This window comes from Cetorhinus maximus, unplaced genomic scaffold (assembly GCF_964194155.1).
Source record: "Cetorhinus maximus unplaced genomic scaffold, sCetMax3.hap1.1 HAP1_SCAFFOLD_677, whole genome shotgun sequence".
NCBI lineage: Eukaryota > Metazoa > Chordata > Chondrichthyes > Lamniformes > Cetorhinidae > Cetorhinus > Cetorhinus maximus.
Genome location: NW_027596619.1, coordinates 124,176 through 143,251, shown reverse-complemented (window position 1 = coordinate 143,251; position 19,076 = coordinate 124,176). Strand labels below are relative to the sequence as shown.

At 55.7% G+C, this 19,076-nt stretch overlaps 1 protein-coding gene across 1 annotated transcript in view; it reads right to left on the bottom strand.

Annotated features, from left to right (window-relative positions):
- Positions 1–9,970: 9,970 nt before the first annotated feature.
- prpf19 (pre-mRNA processing factor 19) overlaps positions 9,971–19,076 on the bottom strand; it is a 56,123-nt gene continuing 47,017 nt past the window's right edge. The window contains exons 13-16 of the mRNA XM_078535815.1: positions 18,837–18,922; positions 15,066–15,236; positions 13,416–13,521; positions 9,971–10,106 (exon numbers count right to left, since the gene is read on the bottom strand). Of these exons, the coding sequence (XP_078391941.1) occupies positions 10,009–10,106; positions 13,416–13,521; positions 15,066–15,236; positions 18,837–18,922 (461 nt within the window). The 3' untranslated portion in view covers positions 9,971–10,008. The remainder of the gene's footprint in view (positions 10,107–13,415; positions 13,522–15,065; positions 15,237–18,836; positions 18,923–19,076) is intronic.

Below are 19,076 nucleotides of genomic sequence, written 5' to 3'. Positions count from 1 at the left end.
CACTCCACCCTGCTCTCTTGCCCACATGTCTGTCCTTGGCCTGTTGCATTGTTCCAGTGAAGCTCAACGCAAACTGGAGGAACAGCACCTCATCTTCCGACTAGGCACTTTACAGCCTTCCGGACTGAATATTGAATTCAACAATTTCAGATCGTGAACTCTCTCCTCCATCCCCACCCCCTTTCCGATCCCCCTTTTTCCAACAATTTATAATTTTTAAAATATATTTTTCTTTTCCCACCTATTTTTAAATTTATTTCAATCTATTGTTTTATCTCCACCTTTTAGCCCATTTTGATCCCTTCCCCCCACTCCACCCCACTAGGGCCATCTGCCACTAGCTTACTACCCTTAATGTCCCCATTAGCACATTCCTTAGATAATATCACCACCGTCAACACCTCTTTGTCCTTTTGTCTATGACATTTTGGCAATCTCTTCTTTGCCTCCACCTATCACTGGCCCCCTATCCAGCTCTACCTGTCCCACCCCCCCTCAACCAGCTTACATTTCACCTCATTTCTCTGTTTCCTTAGTTCTGTTGAAGAGTCATACGGACTCGAAACGTTAACTGTGTTCCTCTCCACCGACGCTGTCAGACCTGCTGAGTTTGTCCAGCTGTTTCTGTTTTTGTTTCAGATTTCCAGCATCCGCAGTATTTTGCTTTTACCTTTCTAACCACCTTGTTGACCGGCCCTGCTACATTCAGGGGTCAGTGGACGCTCACTCCAAGGCTCCTCACTTCCTCTACACCTCCCAGTATCCTCCCATTAATTGTGTGTTATCCTTTGCCTTGTTTGACCTCCCTAAATGCGCCACCTCACGCTCCTCCGGGTTCAATTCCATTCACCACTTTTTCTTTGTCCACCCGACCAGTCCATGGATACCCTCCTGTAGCCGAATAGCAATTCTCCTCACTGTCCACCCCGCGGCCAATTTTTGCGTCGTCCGCAAACATCTCGATCATTCCCCTTAAATTATATCCAAATCATTAATATATTCCACATCTACATATTTGCTGCAGTGCATCTCGTAGATGGTACATGGTACACACAATGCTGCTGCTGTGCGTCGGTGGTGGAGGGAGTTCCAGGATTTTGTCCCCGTGTGGTGTAGGTATGCCCACGGTGCTGTTAGGGAGGGAGTTCCAGGATTTTGACCCCAGTGACGGTGAAGGAACAGCCGATATATTTCCAAGTCAGGGTGGTGAGTGGCTCGGAGGGGAACTTCCAGGTGGTGGGTGTTCCCCATGTGTGTGCTGCCCTTGTCCTTCTAGATGGTAGAGGTCGTGGGTTTGGAAGGTGCTGTCGAAGGAGCCTTGGTGAGTTGCTGCAGTGCATCTTGTAGATGGTACACACACTGCTGCTACTGTGCGTCGGTGGTAGAGGGAGTGAATGTTTGTGGATGGGGAGCCGATCAAGCGGGGCTGCTTTGCCCTGGACGGTGTCGGGCTTCTTGAGTGTTGTGGGAGCTGCACTCATCCAGGCAAGTGGGGAGTGTCCCATCACACTCCTGACTTGTGCCTTGTAGATGTTGGACAGGCTTTGGGGAGCCAGGAGGTGAGTGACTCTCCGCAGGATTCCCAGCCTCTGACCTGCTCTTGAAGCCACAGTATTTATATGGCTGGGTCCAGTTCAGTTTCTGGTCAATGGTAACCCCCAGGGTGTTGATAGTGGGAGATTCAGTGATGGTGATGCCATTGAACGTCAAGGGGCAATGGTTGGATTCTCTCTTGTTGGACATGGTCATTGCCTGGCACTTGTGAGGCGCGAATGTTACTTGCCACTTGTCAGCCCCAAGCCTGGACATTGTCCAGGTCTAGCTGCATTTGGACATGGGCTGCTTCAGTATCTGAGGAGTCGTGAATGGGGCTGAACATTGTGCAATCATCAGCGAACATCCCCACTTCTGACCTTATGATGGAAGGAAGGTCATTGATGAAGCAGCTGAAGATGGTTAAACGAGCCTGGGTCTGGAGAGAGGGTTTTAAACTAGGGGAGGGGGGGAGGGGTCAGGTGAGAGGAAATTTAGAAATATACAACAACAACTTATATTCGTGTAGCACCTTTAACATGATAAAATATCCCAAGGGGGGTTTCACAATATTTATCCCCGAGCTAGGTATGGAAATATTAGGTCAGGTGACCAAAAGCTAGGCAGTGAGGGAGGTTTTAAGGAGCGTGTTAAAGGAGGAGAGGGAGAGAGAGACTGAGAAGCGGAGAGGTTAAGGGAGGGAATTCCAGAGCTTAGGGCCCAGGCAACTGAAGGCATGGGTACAAAAGGAAATTAGGAAAGTAAATGGCATGTTGGTCTTTATTGCAAGGGGATGGAGTACAAAGGTTGGGATTGACTAGAAGTTGAGGCTTTGGGCCTAGTTGGTAGTTGAGACCTGGGGCCTGACTGGTGGTTGAGCCTTGGGGCCTAGTTGTTAGCTGAGACTTGGGGCCTGGCTAGTGGTTGAGGCTTGGGGCCTAGTGGGAGTTGAGGTCTGTGGCCTAGTTGCTATTCGAGATATTTATCCTGACTGGTGGTTGAGTTTTGGGGCCTAGTTGGTTGTGGAGGTGTGGGGCCTGACTGGTAGTTGAGGCTTGGGGCCTAGTTGTTAGCTGAGATCTGGGGCCTGACTGATCATTGAGGCTTGAGGCCTTGCTGGTGTTTGAGATTGAGGCTTGGGGCCTAGTTGCTAGTTGAGATCCTTATCCTGACTGGTGGTTGAGCTTTGGGGCCTAGTTGGTTGTTGAGGTGTGGGGCCTTGACTGGTAGTTGAGGCTTGGGGCCTAGTCAGAGGCCGCGAGTCAGGTACGGGATTGAGTTGACCTCCAAGTCTCCGGGGAGTCGGCCTCCTCGGACTTCACAGATTCCTACGGTGAAGAGGCCCTTCGGCCCATCGAGTCTGCACCGACACGTGAGAAACACCTGACCTACCTACCTAACCCCATTTACCAGCACTTGGCCCATAGCCTTGAATGTTATGAGGTGCCAAGTGCTTATCCAGGTACTTTTTAAAGGATGTGAGGCAACCCGCCTCCACCACCCTCCCAGGCAGCGCATTCCAGACCGTCACCACCCTCTGGGTAAAAAAGTTTTTCCTCACATCCCCCCAAACCTCCTGCCCCTCACCTTGAAATTATGCCCCCTCGTGACTGACCCTTCAACTAAGGGGAACAGCTGCTCCCTATCCACCCTGTCCATGCCCCTCATAATCTTCTACACCTCGATCAGGTCGCCCCTCAGTCTTCTCTGCTCCAACGCAAACAACCCAAGTCTATCCAACCTCTCCTCATAACTTAAATGTTTCATCCCAGGCAACATCCTGGTGAATCTCCTCTGCACCTCCTCCAGTGCAATCACATCCTTCCTATAATGTGGTGACCAGAACTGCACCCAGTACTCCAGCTGTGGCCTCACCAAGGTTCTATACAACTCCAACATGACCTCCCTACTTTTGTAATCTATGTCTCGATTGATAAAGACAAGTGTCCCATATGCCTTTTTCACCACCCCACTAACATGCCCCTCTGCCTTCAGAGATCCATGGACACACACGCCAGGGTCCCTTTGTTCCTCAGAACTTCCTAGTGCCATGCTGTTCATTGAATACTTCCTCGTCAAATTACTCCTTCCAAAGTGTATCACCTCACACTTTTCAGGGTTAAATTCCATCTGCCCATTTGACCATCCCGTCTATATCTTCCTGTAGCCCAAGACACTCAACCTCACTGTTAACCACCCGGCCAATCTTTGCGTCATCCGCAAACTTACTAATCCTACCCCCCCAACATAGTCATCTATGTTGTTTATATAAGTGACAAATAATAGGGGACCGAGCACAGATCCCTGTGGTACGCCACTGGACACTGGCTTCCAGTCACTAAAGCATCCTTCTGTCATCACCTCTCTGTCCCCTACAGCTAAGCCAATTTTGAATCCACCTTATCAAGTTACCCTGCCTCCCATGTGCCATTTGCCTTCTTTATAAGCCTCCCATAGGGAACCTTGTCAAAGGCTTTGCTGAAATCCATATAAACCACATCAACCGCACTACCCTCATCTACACACCCGGTCGCCTCCTCAAAAAAATTGAAATTCCGGGGATGATTCCTCACACAAAACTCGAAAGACGGCTCGGAGGAGTGAAACCATTTTATTCAGGCCCAAGGAGGGTGGGAGATAACATCCACCCTCAGTCCGGCTCTTGACTCATTCACCAGGTCCAATCGAATCCTTCCGTCCCTCATGAAGCGATTCCCCTCCTCAACCTTCAAAATGTAACACTGGACAAGAATGTGCCTCAGTTCGCAATGACACGGGGAAATATGACCGTGTTAGCACGTGAATATACCTACCTACATCTGGCGATATTTGCATAACATTTGCATAAATCTGAAACTATTTGCCTACCACAATACAAACTCATCAAATCTTAATATGTTAGAATTTTTAAAAATTCACTCACGGGGATGTGGGCCTCGCTGGCCGGGCCCAGCATTTATTGCCCCGTCCCTAATTGCTCCCCTTGAGAAGGTGGTGGGGGGTGAGCTGCCTTCTTGAGCCGCTGCAGTCCCCGTGTGGTGTAGGTACACCCACAGAGCTGTTAGGGAGGGAGTTCCAGGATTTTGTCCCTGTGGTGTAGGTACACCCACGGCGCTGTTAGGGAGGGAGTTCCAGGATTTTGTCCGTGTGGTGTAGGTACACCCACAGCGCTGTTAGGGCGGGAGTTCCAGGATTTTGACCCCAGCGACAGTGAAGGAACGGCCGATATATTCCCAAGTCAGGATGGTGAGTGGCTCGGAGGGGAACTTCCAGGTGGTGGGTGTTCCCCATGTGTCTGCTGCCCTTGTCCTTCTAGATGGTAGAGGTCGTGGGTTTGGAAGGTGCTGTCGAAGGAGTCTTGGTGAGTTGCTGCAGTGCATCTTGTAGATGGTACACACACTGCTGCTACTGTGCGTAGGTGGTGGAGAGAGTGAATGTTTGTGGATGGGGTGCCAGTCAAGCGGGGCTGCTTTGTCCTGGACGGTGTCGAGCTTCTTGAGTGTTGTGGGAGCTGCACTCATCCAGGCAAGTGGGGAGTATCCCATCCCACTCCTGAACACCACCACCTGCAAGTTCCCCTCCAAGTCACACACCATCCTGACTTGGAACTCACTCTGCTGATGGGGCGGTAATTGGCCGGGTTGGATTTGTCCTGCTTTTTGCGTACAGGACATATCTGGGCAATAGCCGGGTAGATGTCAGTGTTGTAGCTGTACTGGAACAGCTTGGTTGGGGGCAAGTTCTGGAGCACAAGTCTTTAGTACTATTGCCGGGGGGAATATTGTCAGGGCCCATAGCCTTTGCAGTATCCAGTGCCATCAGCTGCTTCTCGATATCACGTGGAGTGAATCGAATTTTCTGCGATGCTGGGGACCTCCGGAGGAGGCCGAGGTGGGTCATCCACTCAGCACTTCTGGCTGAAGATTGTTGCAAATGCTTCAGCCTTATCTTTTGCACTGATGTGCTGGGCTCCTCCCCCCACCCCATCATTGAGGAGGGGGCGATATTTGAGTATGGCTGAAAAAAAAAGACATGACAGAGCTTTTTGTCTTGCACTCATCAGGACACCAATGCAAGAGGGAAACAACAATTTACACTGCATGCGAAGAGAGTAATGATTGGTTGGCAAATGGACTCTGATCGGTAGAGGCTGGTTGGGTATGGTCTGTACCTTGCCCATTGCGAACGGCCAGTGAAACCAATCTGATAGCGTGTGGAACTGTAAGAATCCCAACGCGTGTATTGACCAGTGAAGGTAGACTTGAGGTAGACCAGGGTAGAGAATCCCCCTGGCAGGCTCAACTAGCGAATCAAGGAAGGGGAGCTCATTGGACTTGCTCCATGTCAAAGGTGAATTGGAGCGCAGGATCGAGTCCATTAGGACATGGAAGGAAATGATGACACGCAACTGAGGATTTAAACATAGCCAATGTATCACCCCCCACACATATCGGAAACACGCGAGGGGTGGGAGGTCAGGTACCTTTCCATCGGAGGCACCGTCTCTCACGGAACCCAACAAAGATGTTTGTGAGAACTGGGCCCAGAGAGGGGGTCCCACAGCAACACCATCTATTGGGGGCAAACATCAGTGTCATTAAAACTGGAGCTTAACTGTGCTCGGGGGGGCTGCCCAGGTCATTAGCTGGATGAACGCTGAATACGGGTCCAGAATCACCATGAGGATGTCGGGCTGCAACCCAAATATCTGTGGCTCCCTTAAAGTGGGACATTGGTGACTAGGCTGGGAATGTCCAATGAGCACATGGGACACAGCATTGCTATTGAGAGGCAAGCCCTGTACTCCCTTCAGAAAGAAATGGGAGTAACAGGTGAAGTTGGCCGTGTCACGCTGCTACTGTACAGGAACAACACCGAGTGGTATCCGCCACTCACAGGAAGCGGCCGTCAAAGCCAAAAAGACGTTCTGCCTGTCGCACAGAGGAGTGATGTGGTGTATGGATTTCAGGGCCAGTACGATGCTGGGGACGTGGGTCATATGTCCCAGAGACGGGCAAATCCTATCAAGCAGCGTGTCGCAGCTTGGCAGTTAACTGTCCGTCACCATCGCTGGCGCATGCTCCATGGCAACGTCTCTACCAATCCGAGCCCACTTGCCAACCAATCAGCACACTCTTCACGTACAGTATAAATTGTTGTTTTTCCCCCCTTCTGTTGGTATTTCTTGTGAGTTGTCCTGATGAGTGCAAGATAAAAAGCTCCGACAGGTCTCTTTCTCGGCAATATACTCAAGTTCGGCGCTACCAAAGGACTATGGGGATGCTTATGGAGCCTCCTCCTCCAGGGAGTTGTTTAATTGTCCACCACTGTTCACAACTGGATGGGGCAGGACTGCCGAGCTTAGATCTGATCCATTGGTTGTGGGATCGCTTAGCCCTGTCTGTCGCTTGCTGCTTATGCTGTTTGGCACGCAAGTAGTCCTGTGTTATAGCTTCACCAGGTTGACACCTCATTTTTAGGTATGTCTGGTGCTGCTCCTGGCATGCCCTCCTGCACTCTTCATTCAAACAGGGTTGATCCCCTGGCCTGGTGGTAATGGTAGAGTGAGGGATATGCCGGGCCATGAGGTTACAGATTGTGTTCGAGTACAATTCTGCTGCTGCTGATGGCCCACAGCACCTCATGGATGCCCAGCCTTGAGTTGCTAGATCTGTTCGAAATCTATCCCATTTAGCACGATGGTAGTGCCACACAACACGATGGAGGGTATCCTCAATGTGAAGGTGGGTCTGCGTCTCCACAATGACTGTGTGGTGGTCACTCCCACCGATACTGTCATGGACAGATGCATCTGCAGCAGGCAGGATGGTGAGGATGAGGTCAAGTATGTTTTTCTCTCTTGTTGGTTCCCTCACCACCTGCCGCAGACCCAGTCTAGCAGCTCTGTCCTTTAGGACTCAGCCAGCTCGGTCAGTAGTGGTGCTACCGAGACACTCTTGGTGATGGGACATTGAAGTCCCCCATCCAGAGTACATTCTGCACCCTTACCACCCTCGGTGCTCCCTCCAAGCGGTGTCCGACATGGAGGGGGCACTGACTCCTCAGCTGAGGGAGGGCGGGACGTGGTCATCAGCAGGAGGTTTCCTTGCCCCTATTTGACCCGATGCCCTGAGACCTCATGCGGAATCAGAGTCGTTGAGTACTTTTCGGGCAGAGCTGGATCGATTCTTGAGAGGCAAAGGGGGTGGAGGTGGGGTGGAGGTTACAATCAGGTCAGCCACCATCTTAGTGAAAGGAGAGTGGAGAAGGGCTCACTGAGTCTGAGAGACTTCCAAAGAAATAATTTCTCCTCATCTCCGTCTGAAATGGGCGACCCCCTTATTTTTAAAGTGACCGCCCCCCATCTCGTTCTAGATTCTCCCACAAGAGGAAACATCCTCTCTGCATCCACCCCTGTCAAGACCCCCTCAGGATCTTAAATGGTTTCAACCAAGTCGCCTTCTCTCGCTCTCCTAAACTCCAGCGAAGCCCTTGTCGCTTGTCTTAAAAACCCATCGGGTGCACTAATCCCCCCTTTCCCGGGAGGGAAAATCTACCGTCCTTTCCCCAGTCCGGCCTACACGTGACTCCAGGCCCCACAGCGACGCGGTCGACTCTTCAGATTGCCCCCTCTGAACGTGGGGGCAATTAAGGGAGGGGGTCGACGGACGCCGGCCCAGCCACAGCGACACCCCGCCATCCCGTGAACGAAGGAAAGTCATCGGGGGGGTGTGGGTGTGGGTGTCTGAGGCGCCAGGGTTACTGGGCAAGGGGAGAGTCTGCAGTGCCAGGGTGTGGGTGTGCGGTCAAAACCCAATCGAATAAAATTCCGGCCCCCGCAAATCGCGTTGTTTTGCAGTTTTATTTTTAGAAAAAAAAGTCACACACGACCTTCACAGTACTTTGTGAATCTTTCTGTGAGCGGGGGAGGGGGAGGAGGAGGAGGAGTGGGGGGGGTGGGAGGAATGTTCAGCCCTGTGCCGTTAGGACCCCCCCTCAACCTTGAAACAGTATCAACAAGTCAGAGCTCGGAGACTCAGGCCTCTTGGGTCTCTCTCCCTCTCCTTGTTGAGTCACAGCGGAGGGCCAGGGTTTTTCCCCACCCGCCTCGGTGTGAGTGGAGGGGAGGAGGGGAGGGGGTGGGGGAGGGGAGGGTACTGAGGCCCAGTGCGAGGCTCGCTGGGGCTTCGGACGTGCTGGAACCACAGTACAACTGGACCGGGTGAGGGCGGCTGGTTGTGAGGGTGGGGCTGGGGGGGTTGTGGAGGGGGGGTGGTGGGGGCACAGGGATGTGACTCCAAGGCTTGAGACGTCTTTGAGGAGGCCGCTTGCAACTTGCAATTGTAGGGTGTGGGAGGCTCCAGGCAACATGGGAAAGGGTGGTGGGTGGGGGGGGGTGGTGGGGGGGGGAGGGGGGGTTCAGGACTGAGGAGGAGGGAGTGTGAAGGAGGGCAAGAGGGGAGAAGGGGAGTGAGCCGGGAGACGGGGAAGGGCGAGGGGAATGAGCAGCGAGTGAGGGGAGGGGGAGGGGAGTGAGCAGCGAGGGAGGGGAGTCTGAGGTGCCGGGGTTACTGGGCAAGGGAGAGTCTGAGTTGCCAGGGTTACTGGGCAAGGGAGAGTCTGAGGTGCCAGGGTTACTGGGCGAGGGAGAGTCTGAGGTGCCGGGGTTACTGGGCGAGGGAGAGTCTGAGGTGCCAGGGTTACTGGGCGAGGGAGGGTCTGAGGTGCCAGGGTTACTGGGCGAGGGGAGGAGGGTCTGAGGTGCCAGGGTTACTGGGCGAGGGAGGGTCTGAGGTGCCAGGGTTACTGGGCGAGGGAGAGTCTGAGGTGCCAGGGTTACTGGGCGAGGGAGAGTCTGAGGTGCCAGGGTTACTGGGCGAGGGAGAGTCTGAGGTGCCAGGGTTACTGGGCGAGGGAGAGTCTGAGGTGCCAGGGTTACTGGGCGAGGGAGAGTCTGAGGTGCCAGGGTTACTGGGCGAGGGAGAGTCTGAGGTGCCAGGGTTACTGGGCGAGGGAGAGTCTGAGTGTCAGGGTTACTGGGCGAGGGGAGGAGGGTCTGAGGTGCCAGGGTTACTGGGCGAGAGGAGGAGGGTCTGAGGTGCCAGGGTTACTGGGCGAGGGGAGGAGGGTCTGAGGTGCCAGGGTTACTGGGCGAGGGGAGGAGGGTCTGAGGTGCCAGGGTTACTGGGCGAGGGGAGGAGGGTCTGAGGTGCCAGGGTTACTGGGCGAGGGAGGGTCTGAGGTGCCAGGGTTACTGGGCGAGGGAGGGTCTGAGGTGCCAGGGTTACTGGGCGAGGGGAGGAGGGTCTGAGGTGCCAGGGTTACTGGGCGAGGGAGGGTCTGAGGTGCCAGGGTTACTGGGCGAGGGGAGGAGGGTCTGAGGTGCCAGGGTTACTGGGCGAGGGAGGGTCTGAGGTGTCAGGGTTACTGGGCGATGGCGAGACAGGTGAACAGTTTACTAAGAGAATGGAACAGCTACTGGCTGTAAAGCTTGAGGCTACGGTCCATGCTGCTGGACGCGAGGAATCGTGAGTGTTCGCCAAACGACACACCCGTGGTCTGTCCACTGTGTTCTGTGGGGGAGAGGAGAAAAAATGGGAACAATGTTACACAACAGAGAGAGAGAAAGACAGGCAGACAGAGAGAGACCTGCAGAGAGAGAGAGATACAGGCAGAGAGAGAGAAAGACGGGCAGACAGAGAGAGAGAGACAGACAGAGAGAGACCTGCAGAGAGAGAGAGATACAGGCAGAGAGAGAGAAAGACGGGCAGACAGAGCGAGAGACAGGCAGACAGAGCGAGAGACAGGCAGACAGAGCGAAAGACAGGCAGACAGAGAAAGAAAGACAGGCAGACAGAGAGAGAAAGACGGGCAGACAGAGAGAGAAAGACGGGCAGACAGAGAGAGAGAGACAGACAGAGAGAGACCTGCAGAGAGAGAGAGACAGGCAGACAGAGCGAGAGACAGGCAGACAGAGCGAGAGACAGGCAGACAGAGCGAGAGACAGGCAGACAGAGCGAGAGACAGGCAGACAGAGCGAGAGACAGGCAGACAGAGCGAGAGACAGGCAGACAGAGAGAGAAAGACAGGCAGACAGAGAGAGAAAGACAGGCAGACAGAGAGAGAGAGACAGGCAGACAGAGAGAGAGAGACAGGCAGACAGAGAGAGAGAGAGAGAGACAGGCAGACAAAGAGGGAGAGACACAGGCAGACAGAGAGGGAGAGGCACAGGCAGACAGAGAGAGAGAGAGAGAGGCAAACAGAGAGACAGAGGCAGGCAGAGAGAGAGACAGGCAGACAGAGAGAGAGACATGCAGACAGACAGAGAGAGAGAGACAGTCAGACAGAGAGAGAGACAGTCAGACAGAGAGAGAGACAGTCAGACAGAGAGAGAGACAGTCAGATAGAGAGAGAGACAGGCAGACAGAGAGAGAGAGACAGGCAGACAGAGAGACAGACAGGCAGACAGAGAGAGACAGGCAGACAGACAGAGAGGGACACAGTCAGACAGAGAGAGACACAGTCAGACAGAGAGAGAGAGACAGGCAGACAGAGAGAGAGACAAGCAAACAGAGAGAGAGACAAGCAAACAGAAAGAGAGACAGGCAGACAGAGAGAGAGAGAGAGACAGGCAGACAGAGAGAGAGAGACAGGCAGACAAAGAGGGAGAGACAGGCAGACAAAGAGGGAGAGACACAGGCAGACAGAGAGGGAGAGGCACAGGCAGACAGAGAGAGAGAGAGGCAAACAGAGAGACAGAGGCAGGCAGACAGAGAGAGAGAGGCAGGCAGAGAGAGAGAGAGACAGGCAGACAGAGAGAGAGAGACAGGCAGACAGAGAGAGAGAACCAGGCAGACAGAGCGAGAGAGACAGGCAGACAGAGCGAGAGAGACAGGCAGACAGAGAAAGAGACAGGCAGACAGAGTGAGAGAGACAGGCAGACAGAAAGAGAGAGAGAGCCAGGCAGACAGAGAGAGAGCCAGGCAGACAGAGAGAGAGAGACAGGCAGACAGAGAGAGACACAGGCAGACAGAGAGAGAGACAGGCAGACAGAGAGAGAGACAGGCAAACAGAGAGAGAGACAGGCAGACAGAGAGAGAGAGACAGGCAGACAGAGAGAGAGAGACAGGCAGACAAAGAGGGAGAGACACAGGCAGACAGAGAGGGAGAGGCACAGGCAGACAGAGAGAGAGAGAGAGAGAGAGAGGCAAACAGAGAGACAGAGGCAGGCAGACAGAGAGAGAGAGAGAGAGGCAGAGAGAGAGAGAGACAGGCAATCAGAGAGAGAGAGCCAGGCAGACAGAGCGAGAGAGACAGGCAGACAGAGAAAGAGACAGGCAGACAGAGAGAGAGAGAGACAGGCAGACAGAAAGAGAGAGAGAGCCAGGCAGACAGAGAGAGAGAGCCAGGCAGACAGAGAGAGAGAGACAGGCAGACAGAGAGACAGAGACAGGCAGACAGAAAGACATAGACAGGCAGACAGAGGCAGGCAGACAGAGAGAGAGAGGCAGGCAGGCAGAGAGAGAGAGGCAGGCAGACAGAGAGAGAGAGGCAGGCAGACAGAGAGAGAGAGACAAACAGAGAGAGAGACAGACAGAGAGAGGGACAGACAGAGAGAGGGACAGACAGAGAGAGGGACAGACAGAGAGAGGGACAGACAGAGGCAGACAGACAGAGAGAGAGAGGGAGTGAGAGAGAGAGACAGAGGCAGAGAGAGACGGGCAGAAAGAGAGCGTGAGGCAGACAAAGAGGCAGGCATAAAGAGAGAGACAGGCATAGAGCAAGGGAGAGAGAGGGTAGACACAGAGAGAGGGAGACAGGCAGATACAGGGAGAGAGAGACAAGCAGAGACAGACAGGCAGCGATGGGGAGCGCAGAGAGAGGTGGGGAGTGGGGAGCAGAGAGAGGTGGGGAGGGGCGGAGCAGAGAGAGGTGGGGAGAGGGGAGCAGAGAGAGGTGGGGAGGGGGGAGCAGAGAGAGGTGCGGCGGGGGAGCAGAGAGAGGTGGGGAGGGGTAGCAGAGAGAGGTGGGGAGGGGGGAGCAGAGAGAGGTGGGGAGGGGGGAGCAGAGAGAGGTGGGGAGGGGGGAGCAGAGAGAGGTGGGGAGGGCAAAGATGGGGAGGGGGGGAGCCAATGTGGGCAGGTAGAGAGTGGGGTAGGGAGCGAGAGCGGGAGGTCGCGGAGAGAGCGGGAGGTCGCGGAGAGAGCGGGAGGTCGCGGAGAGAGCGGGAGGTCGCGGAGAGAGCGGGAGGTCGCGGAGAGAGCGGGAGGTCGCGGAGAGAGCGGGAGGTCGCGGAGAGAGCGGGAGGTCGCGGAGAGAGTGGGGGAGGGAGCGAGAGCGGGAGGTCGCGGAGAGTGCGGGAGGTCGCGGAGAGAGCGGGAGGTTGCGGAGAGAGCGGGAGGTCGCGGAGAGTGCGGGAGGTCGCGGAGAGAGCGGGAGGTCGCGGAGAGAGCGGGAGGTCGCGGAGAGAGCGGGGGAGGGAGCGAGAGCGGGAGGTCGCGGAGAGTGCGGGAGGTCGCGGAGAGAGCGGGAGGTTGCGGAGAGTGCAGGAGGTCGCGGAGAGAGCGGGAGGTCGCGGAGAGAGCGGGAGGTCGCGGAGAGAGCGGGAGGTCGCGGAGAGTGGGGGAGGGAGCGAGAGCGGGAGGTCGCGGAGAGTGCGGGAGGTCGCGGAGAGAGCGGGAGGTCGCGGAGAGAGCGGGAGGTCGCGGAGAGAGCGGGAGGTCGCGGAGAGAGCGGGAGGTCGCGGAGAGTGCGGGAGGTCGCGGAGAGTGCGGGAGGTCGCGGAGAGAGCGGGAGGTCGCGGAGAGTGCGGGAGGTCGCGGAGAGAGCGGGAGGTCGCGGAGAGAGCGCAGAGGGGGTCTCTGTGCTGTGCCATGTCTTACCTATGAAGTGTAACACCTCTGCCCACTGCTTACACACGTACACCCGAATATCCGTGCCCCCTACAGCCAGGTAGGTGCCGCTCTGGTCAAAGGTCAGGCACTTCACCTGGAGCGAAGGAAGGACAAGGCATGAGTGGAGGAAGCAGGAACATTCCCAATCTCCCGGCTCCTCACGATCGGGACAGCAAAGGTCAGCGATTATTGCCGACGCTCGTTCTCAGGGGCCTGGCGGCCATTAACTGTGTGGAGCAGACGTGTCGGCCAGTGAGGCTTTCGCCTGAACCCACCCACGGTCACTTCAGCTGTGGCAGAGCGAAGGAGCCTCATCTCCAACCCGGCTGAGAGGGGCTCCTCGAGGGCCACCTGGCGATGGATTCATGCTGGCTCTGAGAGGCAGCGGCCAATTGGCGCACAGGAAGCTCCCAAACGCAGCGATGCGATAATGGCCCAGGTCACTGGTTCCTGCATGGATGCTGCGCGAGAGGCCTCAATATTGGCCCCACAGGAACGTACACTTGCACTTCCCCCAGTAACGGCCATAGGATCTTTCGCGTTCAGTGCAGACGGCAGACAGAGCCTCTGGTTTATTCACTCATGCAAAAGGCTACACTCCCTCAGTACTGACCCTCCGACAGTGCAGCACTCCCTCAGTACTGACCCTCCGACAGTGCGGCACTCCCTCAGTACTGATCCTCCGACAGTGCGGCACTCCCTCAGTACTGACCCTCCGACAGTGCGGCACTCCCTCAGTACTGACCCTCCGACAGTGCGGCACTCCCTCAGTACTGACCCTCCGACAGTGCGGCACTCCCTCAGTACTGACCCTCCGACAGTGCGACGCTCCCTCAGTACTGACCCTCCGACAGTGCGGCGCTCCCTCAGTACTGACCCTCCGACAGTGCGGCACTCCCTCAGTACTGACCCTCCGACAGTGCGGCACTCCCTCAGTACTGACCCTCCGACAGTGCGGCACTCCCTCAGCACTGACCCTCCGACAGTGCGGCGCTCCCTCAGCACTGACCCTCCGACAGTGCGGCGCTCCCTCAGTACTGACCCTCCGACAGTGCGGCGCTCCCTCAGTACTGACCCTCCGACAGTGCGGCGCTCCCTCAGCGCTGACCCTCCGACAGTGCGGCGCTCCCTCAGCACTGACCCTCCGACAGTGCGGCGCTCCCTCAGCACTGACCCTCCGACAGTGCGGCACTCCCTCAGCACTGACCCTCCGACAGTGCGGCACTCCCTCAGCACTGACCCTCCGACAGTGCGGCGCTCCCTCAGCACTGACCCTCCGACAGTGCGGCGCTCCCTCAGCACTGACCCTCCGACAGTGCGGCGCTCCCTCAGCACTGACCCTCCGACAGTGCGGCGCTCCCTCAGCACTGACCCTCCGACAGTGCGGCGCTCCCTCAGCACTGACCCTCCGACAGTGCGGCGCTCCCTCAGTACTGACCCTCCGACAGTACGGCGCTCCCTCAGTACTGACCCTCCGACAGTGCGGCGCTCCCTCAGTACTGACCCTCCGACAGTGCGGCGCTCCCTCAGTACTGACCCTCCGACAGTGCGGCACGCTCCCTCAGCACCAGCCCATGAGCCTCACGCTCAGCGATTGCTGGGAGGTTGGGGGGGGGTGGGTTACGGGACATGCTTTACCTCGTAGTGATCGTCTAGCTGGATGGTCTTGAAGTTCTTGAGCTTGCGCAAGTCCCAGAGCTTCACCTGCGAGTCGTCGGCGGCCGTGGCGAGGTAGTAGCCGTTCTCGGAGAACGCGATGCTCGTGATGGGGCCCGAGTGGCCGGGGAAGTTGGCAACGTTTGTCCGTTCCTGCAAAGCGAGGGCTGTGAGTGAGGAGAGATGGGCTAACCCGCCCCCGCGCTCGCCAACTAGGCCCCTACGCGGCATTCACGCCCGTAGAGGTGGCAGCCATTTTGCGTCCCGCCAAAGTCTAATCACTCGGCCGGTTCGGGGCTCGTTTGGAAGGGCTGGTCTGGGTTAGGGGTAAATAAATGCACCCAGGGCCTTGGGGGCTGAGTGGCATTGTCGCCGGGCTGGTCACCCAGAGAGCCAGGGTAACGCGCTGGGGACCCGGGGCTCAAATCCCACCGCGGGCAAATGGGATTTCGATGGGAAACCCGGAACTAAAAGACTTGATGGTTGACCACTGCCGATTTGTTGTAAGGGGAGGGAAATCTGCCGTCCTTACCCGGTCTGGGCCTACACGTGACTCCAGACCCCACCAGCCGCGAGGCTGAATCTGAAACGCTCCCTGAAACAGCCGAGGAAGCCACTCGGCGGCCTCACGGTCACTAGAAAGCCCGTGAGTGACCGGCGATCTCAGCCCTGTCCACCCTGCAAAGTCCTCCCCGCTAACATCTCGTGGAGGGGGGCCTGTGCCAAAACTGGAAGAGCTGTCTCACAAGACTAGGCAAGGAACAGCCTGACATAGTCACCCTCATGCAATCGTACCTTACAGATAATGTCCCAGACTCCACCATCACCATCCCTGGGTATGTCCTGTCCCACCGGCAGGACAGACCCAGCAGAGGTGGCGACACAGTGGGATATGGTCGGGAGGGAGTTACCCTGGGAGCCCTCAACATCGACTCCCCGACCCCATGAAGTCTCAGGGCATCAGGTCAAACATGGGCAAGGAAACCTCCTGCTGATGACCATGTACCGCCCTCCCTCAGCTGATGGATCAGTGCCTCCTCCATGTTGAACATCACTTGGAGGAAGCACTGAGGGTGGTAAGGGTGCAGAGTGTACTCTGGGTGGGGGGGGGGACTTCAATGTCCATCACCAAGAGTGGCTCGGTAGCACCACTACTGACCGAGCTGGCCGAGTCCTAAAGGACAGAGCTGCTAGACTGGGTCTGCGGCAGGTGGTGAGGGAACCAACAAGAGGGGAAAACATACTTGACCTCATCCTCACCAACCTGCCTGCCGCAGATGTATCTGTCCATGACAGTATCGGTAGGAGTGACCACCTCACAGATCTTGTGGAGATGAAGTCCTGCCTTCACATTGAGGATACCCTCCATCGTGTTGTGTGGCACTACCACCGTGTTAAATGGGATAGACTCAAGACTGGGCATCCACGAGGCGCTGTGGGCCATCAGCAGCAGCAGAATTGTACTCGAACAATCTGTAACCTCATGGCCTGGCATATCCCCCACTCTACCATTACCATCAAGCCAGGAGATTGAACCTGGTTCAATGAAGAGTGTAGGAGGGCATGACAGGAGCAGCACCAGACATACCTAAAAATGAGATGTCAGCCTAGTGTAGCTATAACTCAGGACTACTTGGGTGCCAAACAGCATAAGCAGCAAGTGATAGGCAGGGCTAAGCGATCCCACAATCAACCGATCAGTCCTGCCACATCCAGTTGTGAATGGTGTTGGACAATTAAACAACTCACTGGAGGAGGAGGCTCCACAAATATCCCCATCCTCAATGATGCAGGAGCCCAGCACATCAGTGCAAAAGATAAGGCTGAAGCATTTGCTACAATCTTCAGCCAGAAGTGCTGAGTGGATGATCCATCTGGGCCTCCTCCGGAGGTCCCCAGCATCACAGATGCCAGTCTTCAGCCAATTCAATTCACTCCACGTGATATCAAGAAATGGCTGAAGGCACTGGATACTGCAAAGGCTATGGGCCCTGACAATATTCCGGCAATAGTACTGAAGGCTTTTGCTCCAGAACTTGCCGTGCCCCTAGCCAAGCTGTTCTAGTACAGTTACAACACTGGCATCTACCCGGCTATGTGGAAAATTGCCCAGGTTTGTCCTGTACACAAAAAGCAGGACAAATCCAACCCGGCCAATTACCGCCCCATCAGTCTACTCTCCATCATCAGTAAAGTAATGGAAGGGGTCATCATCATGTGCTATCAAGCAGCACTTACTTAGCAATAACCTGCTCACTGATGCCCAGTTTTGGTTCCGCCAGGGCCACTCAGCTCCTGACCTCATTGCAGCCTTGGTTCAAACATGGGCAAAAGAGCTAAACTCCCGAGGTGAGGTGAGAGTGACTGCCCTTGACATCAAGGCAGCATTTGACCGAGTGTGGCATCAAGGAGCCCTAGCAAAACTGGAGTCAATGAGAATCAGGGGGAAAACTCTCCGCTGGTTGGGGTCATACCGAGCACAAAGGAAGATGGTTGTGGTTGTTGGAGGTCAGTCATCTCAGCTCCAGGTTATCACTGCAGGAGTTCCTCAGGGTAGTGTCCTTGGCCCAACCATCTTCAGCTGCTTCATCAATGACCTTCCTTCCATCATAAGGTCAGAAGTGGGGATGTTCGCTGATGATTGCACAATGTTCAGCACCATTCGCGGCTCCTCAGATACTGAAGCAGCCCATGTCCAAATGCAGCTAGACCTGGACAATATCCAGGCTTGGGCTGACAAGTGACAAGTAACATTCGCACCACACAAGTGCCAGGCAATGACCATCTCCAACAAGAGAGAATCGAACCATCGCCCCTTGACATTCAATGGCATTACCATCGTTGAATCCCCCACTATCAACATCCTGGGGGTTACCATTGACCAGAAACTGAACTGGACCAGACATATAAATGCTGTGGCTACAAGAGCAGGTCAGAGGCTGGGAATCCTGCGGAGAGTAACTCACCTCCTGACTCCCCAAAGCCTGTCCACCATCTACAAGGCACAAGTCAGGAGTGTGATGGAATACTCCCCACTTGCCTGGATGAGTTGCAGCTCCCACAACACTCAAGAAGCTCGACACCGTCCAGGACAAAGCAGCCCCGCTTGATCGGCACCCCATCCACAAACATTCACTCCCTCCACCACCGACGACAGTAGCAGCAGCGTGTGTACCATCTACAAGATGCACTGCAGCAACTCACCAAGGCTCCTTCGACAGCACCTTCCAAACCCACGACCACTACCATCCTAGAAGGACAAGGGCAGCAGACACATGGGGAACACCCACCACCTGGAAGTTCCCCTCCGAGCCCCTCACCATCCCGACTTGGGAATATATCGGCCGTTCCTTCACTGTCGCTGGGTCAAAATCCTGGAACTCCCTCCCTAACAGCGCCGTGAGTGTACCTACACCACACGGGGACTGCAGAGGCTCAAGAAGGCGGCTCATCACCCCCTTCTCAAGGGGGCAATTAGGGATGGGCAATAAATATCTCACGTGTCAGGCAGGGAGCGCTCCCTCTCCTGCTGCTTTTAACGGGTTTGGGCCCATTGTTCAATCAGGAATCAGTGGTTAGTCAATCCGTGATTTGGAGATCTGGGGGCGTCGGACGATCGGGTGGAGGGGTCAGCGATTGGGGCCGGGGCAAATCATAGGGAGCCGGGGGGAGGGGAGGGGTTCGAGCAGCGCTGGGGGGGGTCCCACACGAGCGTCAATCGCAGCAGCAGCGCTGTGCCTCTCATTCGCCTACCTTCAGGTCCCAGATCTTGATCTGCGAGTCAATGGTGCCCGTGCCAAAGATGAGACCATCAGGGTGGAACTGGGCGCAGGTCAGGGCTGGGGGGAGAGAGAGAGAGAGAGAGAGAGAGAGAGAGGATGAAGCAAGTCAGTTCACTGTGGGGGGGTTACTGGGTAACATCACGCCTGCACCACTCGGTGTCAAGTCAAGGCAACTAACGGGCAAAACGTGCCCCTTCTCAAACTTGGTTGA